At 59.5% G+C, this 6217-nt stretch overlaps 1 protein-coding gene across 8 annotated transcripts in view; it reads right to left on the bottom strand.

Moving 5' to 3' along the window:
- Positions 1-771: 771 nt before the first annotated feature.
- Positions 772-6217, bottom strand: part of LINGO1 (leucine rich repeat and Ig domain containing 1) — a 202745-nt gene continuing 197299 nt past the window's right edge. For all 8 annotated transcript variants that reach the window (XM_067754333.1, XM_067754315.1, XM_067754305.1 and 5 more), the window contains one exon: positions 772-3622. In XM_067754333.1, the coding sequence (XP_067610434.1) occupies positions 1766-3610 (1845 nt within the window). In that variant the 5' untranslated portion in view covers positions 3611-3622 and the 3' untranslated portion in view covers positions 772-1765. The remainder of the gene's footprint in view (positions 3623-6217) is intronic.

The following is a 6217-nucleotide window of genomic DNA, read 5'->3' as shown; positions in this document are numbered from 1 at the left end:
CCGAACCTGGTGCCCCCACCTGTCTGACAGAGATGGGGGGTGAGCACATAGTCTGCTGGCTGAGCTACGGCCCCAGATTCTAGAGCCCATGGATTCCGGAAAAGTCACAAGCTGACCTGTCTGGCTCTTCACACTTCTATCATCACTCAGAGCATCCCTTTCCAGGGTTGAGTTTGGAGCGTCTAGGTTTGGTGAGAATGAACAGGGCCACTTCTGACTCTCCTGGTCAGCTCACATGCAGGTGGCTCCAAGCCCAAACCCAGAGCCCTTCAAAGCCCAGGGGAGGCTCAGAGTAAAGCCTGGTGGAAGATGGGGCGTGACTGGGTTGGTGACCTGGGTCTGGGCAGTCCTCAGGACAGCCCCAGAACTGCTTTCCTAGCCCCAAAGACTGGGGACTCTACACGGGAAGTGGCATACAGTAGGCACTCGATAAATGCTTATGGCAAGAAGGCTTGGAGAGATCTGGTGTTCCCAATCCCTGGGCAGGTCCAGGTCAAAGCTGCGAGGGGCTTCTGCCTGGGGGGACCCCACACCAGAGGTGGTGGAAGCAATGATGCTCATGGGCCTTGGGACTCCTCGGGGGGTCTAGAGCCCTGGCCATCCAGGAAATGCTTGTGGTCACCGCCAGGCAGCTGTCCTTGGAGAAGCCTCTGGAAGTCCCTGGAGGCGGCCTTCCCCTGGCATGCCCCCAACCCCGACACCATGGAGATCCCTTAGGAGCCCCACCACCCACAGTGAGATAATAATGACCATAATGAGAACAGTCACCCACACATGTGCACAGCACTTTACAGGTTACAAAGTGTTTCACATACATCATCTCATCAATTCCTCACAACAGCCCTGTGAGGTAGGCAGGGCGGGGAGTAGCGTTTCCGTTTATACAGATGTGGAGACTGAGGCCCAGAGAGGGTCGATGACCTGTTCGAGGCCACACAGCAAGTCAGCAGCAAAGCTGGGACCAGAGTTAGGCCTCGGCCCCTGGCTCTCTCCACTGACTGTGCTGTCCTCCAGGAGGACCCCAGCCCCTGTCCAGTCTCAGCCACACCCGAGCCAGGCCCCGCCCCCTGGCAGTAGTGCTGCCTGGCAGCTCAGCAGACAGGCCCTCATCCCCATCGGGCAGCCCTGTCCCCTCCACCCGCTCTCTGCAAACAGCCAGCCCAGAGCTGGGCCCAGACCCACCACCAAACCTGCTTCTGGCGACTGCCCTGGCCGGGTGGGCAGGCAAGTGGGGCTGGAACCTCCTTCCCTGTTTTCCTGAGTGATCCCTCCCCACAGGGGAAGAGAAGAGAAAGGAGGAAGAGGAGGAAGAGAAAAACAAGAAACTGAGTTGGAAGAGGGCCCTGGAGCAATCAGGACGTCAAAAGTTTGCATTCCGACTAGCTATAGGAAATAGTTTTTTTTTTTTCTCTTTTTATTATTTCAAGTTTTCATAAAAATCCATAATTACTGAAACCCAAGTTACAGAGGAAGTTCGTAACCTTTTTATTGAATTATTGACTGTGCCGTGTCAGCTTCCGACTCCAGTCTGTCAACGTGTGCCCCTGTGCAGGTGGGGTCCCCAGACCTGGACTTCTGAGGTCCTGGTAGAAAGAGGGCAGGCGGTGAGGGCCAGCGGGGGCAGCAGGGGACGGCGTGGGAGGGAGAAAAAGAGTGTGTGTGGAGGGGCTGGGAGGAGGTGGGAAGGACTGGAGAGCGAGCGGATGGCGGCCAGGTCCCTTCCCCGGCCCGGCACGCCCCAGGGTCCCCGCCCCCCGCCCTGGCCTCAGATCATCTTCATATTGAACTTGCGAGGTGCGTCGGCGGAGCTGATGCCTGCGTCCGACTTGCGGGGCACATACTCGATCTCGATGTTGTGCTTGGTGTTGCCCTTGCCCCGGCTCCAGAGAAACAGCAGCACCAGACAGAAGAGGACGACGCCCAAGAAAGAGATAAAGCCCATGGTGGTGGCGATGATGAGGGTCTTGATGTCGAAGGGGAAAGGCACGGTGGCGCGGGTGCTGTTGGCCTCTCCCTCGCCCGGCTGGTTGGAGATGAAGGCGAAGGTCTTGTTGGGCTGATGGGGCCAGTCGGGCGAGTAGCTGCGCACGTGCAGGTGGGCAGGCATGGAATCGTTGCCTCCCGCGTTGGCCGCGATGCACAGGTAAGTGCCGTTGTCCTGTACCTGGGCGTAGCGCACCTCCAGCGTGCCATCGGGGAAGACCGTGAGCCGCCCGTTGCTCTTGGCCGAGACCAGGTGCTTGCGGGGCGAGAGCCAGAGGATGGCGGGCGGCGGGTCGCCATCTGCCCGGCACACGAACTGCACTGTGTGGCCCTCATCCACAAACACCTGCTGGGCCTTGCGGTCCCGGATGCGGGCACGGCGGCAGGTGAAGTAGTTGGGCAGGAGCACATCAGGGAAGTCCTTGAACTCCTTGCCCTGGACGAACTCGGGCGTGGCACACGTGGGCTGCTGCCGGTTGAAGTTGAGCCGCCAGCGGCGCCGGAACACCCACAGGAGCCGGCAGTCGCAGGCCAGTGGGTTGGAGTCCAGGATGAGCGTCTCCAGGTTGCCCACCGAGTGGAAGGCCGACTCCTCCAGTGTGGTCAGCTGGTTGCCGGAGACATTGAGCACGCGCAGGTAGTTGAGGCCGCGGAAGGCGTAGGGCTCCACCACGGCCAGCTGCCCACCCACCAGCTGGATCTCCTGCAGCCTTAGCAGCTCATGCAACATGGAGCCCTCAATGGTGTTGATGGGGTTGTAGGAGAGGTTGAGGAAGCGGAGATAGACCAGGTGGCGCACCGCCAGGTAGGGCACAGCAGTCAGGTTGCAGTGCGTGATAGACAGGGACGTCAGGTTGAGGCCGTAGAGACAGTTGGGAGTCATGGTGTCCAAGTAGGGCCAGTGAGAGATCTCCAAGACCTTGAGCCGGTACAACCTCTTGAAGGAATAGTCCCGGATGGCATTGATGTTGAGGTGCCGGAGCCGCAGGACAATGAGACCGTGCAGGTGGGACAGCGCCTCGGTGGGGATGGAGGTCAGGTTGCATTTCTCCAGCGTCAGCTGCTCCAGGCTGTTGAGGCCGCTGAAGGCTCGGTGGGAGATGTAGACGAGGTCGTTGTCGCCGACTTCCAGTGACTTGAGGTTGTACAGGTCCTGGAACATGTAGTCCAGCAGGATGACGATCTTGTTCTCGCTGATATCCAGCTTGGTCAGGTTACTGAGGCCGGTGAAGACGCCCAGGGGGATGAGCTTCAGGCGGTTGCTGCGGAGCCCCAGAGTCCGGAGGTTGAAGAGGTTGTTGAAGGCACCAGGCTCCACGGCGCTCACGATGTTCTCATTGAGCTCCAGCTCCTCCAGGTGCGGGAAGCTGGCAAACTCGTCCTGGTTGAGCGTTTTGATGCGGTTCTTGCCCAGGTCCAGCAGGCGGGTCTCAGTGGGGATGCCCTCAGGCACTGCCACAAAGCGCTTGCGGTGGCAGAGCACTGCGCGGTCCTGGGCGGAGCACTCGCAGCGGGGTGGGCAGCCTGTGGCTGAGCCTGACAGCACCGAGCCCAGCACCAGCAGGAGGATGGGCTGCCAGCAGGCCAGGAGGGGGCTGGGCATGCTCCTCACGCCCCCCGCCAGCATCCTCTCGCTCACCTGTGGCCAGAAGCAAGCACAGGACAGAGGGCGCGGTTAGAGGGCAGTGTCTGCTGGACCCCCGCCCAGAGCCCGCTGTGCCCTCTGCCCTCCTGCCCTGTCAGGATGTCCCTGACACACAGAGAGAGGCAGGGGTCCAGAGTGGCATATGACACCTGCCTGGGACCCCACAGTGAGGTCCAGATGCCCAGGCCAGAGGGCCTCCTGCCACCCCATGCTGCTTCCTCCTTGCCCCTTACCCCACCCAGAGCCCTCCTGAAGGACCCTCCGGCATCCCGGGATCCAGGGGGATCATGGAAGGGGCAGGGTCACTTCAGATGAGCCTGGGGTTGGCACCCTAGGCTGCAGCCACCTCCTTTCCATTTTACATTTTACAGACAATGCAACTCCAGGCACGCACCTCACACCCCACCTGGCACGCTGAGCCTCAGCTTCCCCTGGTGTTCATCAGGGATAAAGCGAGACCTGTTGAGTTGCCTTCAGGGCTCACAGAGGGAATCAAAGGGGCTCAAAGGCTGAGGCCTCTAGGAATAGCCAGCAGAGGAGCACGTCTGGGCCCCAGCGTGCCAGGCAAGGGCTTCTGAGGCTGCTGGGGCCCACCCTCTCAGAACTTCAGCCTGAGCATCCCCAGACACAGACACCACGGCTCCCTCTCCATCAACACTGTGCTGAGCTCGAAGCCCAGGAATCTTGGGCAACCAGCATACCCAGTGGTTCCCGCCAGTGTTTGTGTCACTGCTCCCCAGTGGGGTTTCTGGATCAGTGGAGGGCACCCCCTTCCAGAAAGCCAGGACCCAGCCGTAGTGCCTCCCTGGGGAATCTTTCCAACTCTACCCTTCGTCTGGGTCCCCATGGTGACCCACCCAGGCTCCTGAGCCCAGGCCCCTGCTATTCTTTCCTCCTGGAATGTCCCTTCCCCCGGTGTGTTGAAACCCCATCTTCAAGGCCATTGCTCTGAGAAGCTTTTTCTGATCCCCAGTTGGAAGTGTACTCCCCTTCAAAGACTCCCCCCAGGCTTCATCCATCTGTCTCTCCGGCTTCCAATCACCCTCCTCCTAGTACCAGGGTTCTGTGCAGCTGCTGGTCCGATGGGGGAGCAGTCAGACCCCCACAGCCCAGGACGGCGCAGGCAGCCCTGGAGGTGCTGGTCCACACTGGGGCAATGGGGACGTGAGGCTTGTTACAGCTGGGCCCTGAGGAACGTGCAGGATTTGGGTGGTGATGACAAGGGAGACGGTGCCAGGATAGGGGTCCAGCCTGAGTACAGGCTGCAGGTGGTGTGAGCGAGGGGTGTGCGGGAACTCGCCCCTGATTACTCTCTCCTAGCCCGCATTCAGAGGCCACTTGCTCCCACTTCTGCTAGACTGCTCTTCCCTCCTCTATCTCTGTTCCGCCCTACGGGAAACTGGCCCAGCAGGGTCCTTAGGGGGCTGGGAGGACTAGTCTGGACTCCTTCAAACTCCAGAGGCTGGACCAGATGGTCTCTGGGGGCCGAGCTGAAGGTCTTCTACTGCTAGTGGGGGTGAAGACCCATCCCACCCAGCCTGGCACCCTTGGGGCTCTGCTGCCATCCACATAGCCCACACTCATGGCCCTGAGGGGACCTGACTGTAGGAAGGGGATGCCCAAGCTGGGAAGGTCCCATCTCTCTTCCCCAGCTCAGGCCCTTCTTCCACCCCTTCAAGCTCCTCCCCACACCTGCACACAGCCTCCACTTCCAAAGCTATAGTTCTTATCATCTGCACTTCAACCCTTATGGCAACTTGTGGCTGCCCAAGGACACCCAGCCGGTTGAGGAGGTGGATTTGGGTCCAAGGCTCTGGTCTGTCGGACTTCAATGACAATGCTCCAGCGGTCTCCCAGGACTGACAGGCACTCCCTGGTTGTTGATCAACTAAGTGACTGATTAACTAGAGAGGGCTCCTGGTGTCACTGACATGTTATAGAATCTACAAGGTTTTGTTATTCCCAAGGGCTCTGTCCACCACCACCCCCCTCCCCTCAGCCCCTCTCATCCTCTCTCCAGAGTTTTCTGTGGTTTGGCCTCCCCCACCCCACCCTCATCAGGCCATTTTCCACAAGTCACACATGCTCCAGTGACCCACCAGAAAAGCAAACATCCTGACAGGCAATCAATAAGTAATTGGGACGGCAGCTGGGGCTGGCGCGGGTGTGAGCTTGGGGACCGGGAGAGGTAAATAGGACTTTTAGCACCCAGCTCACCACTGCGCTGGGGCGTGGGGTAGGCTGATGGAGAGGATGCTAAGGAATGAGAGAGGGGATAGCGAGTGCACAGGCTACCTTGAGATGTCGGTAAGACCCTCATACAGACAAGAATCTGGCATACGAAGATTCCACCCCCTTGTCTCAACCTACCCATCTACCTCCTCTCCCACCATTCCCCCCAGGGAAAACACCCAGGTATCGCAGCCTTGTCCAGCACATTCCTGGCTCTAAACCGTCTCCTTTTGGAGATCTCTCCCAGACTCACTGCCCCAGCGGCCTTTGTGACCATCCATCCCAAAAGCCATCTCCTCCATGAGGCCACCCCTGATCTCCTCAGTCAGAAATTATCTCTTGCCCACAACTCTGAAG

Source organism: Pseudorca crassidens, chromosome 1 (assembly GCF_039906515.1).
Source record: "Pseudorca crassidens isolate mPseCra1 chromosome 1, mPseCra1.hap1, whole genome shotgun sequence".
NCBI lineage: Eukaryota > Metazoa > Chordata > Mammalia > Artiodactyla > Delphinidae > Pseudorca > Pseudorca crassidens.
The sequence above is the reverse complement of the archived record's forward strand: the minus strand, read 5'-3'. Positions and strand labels throughout refer to the sequence as shown.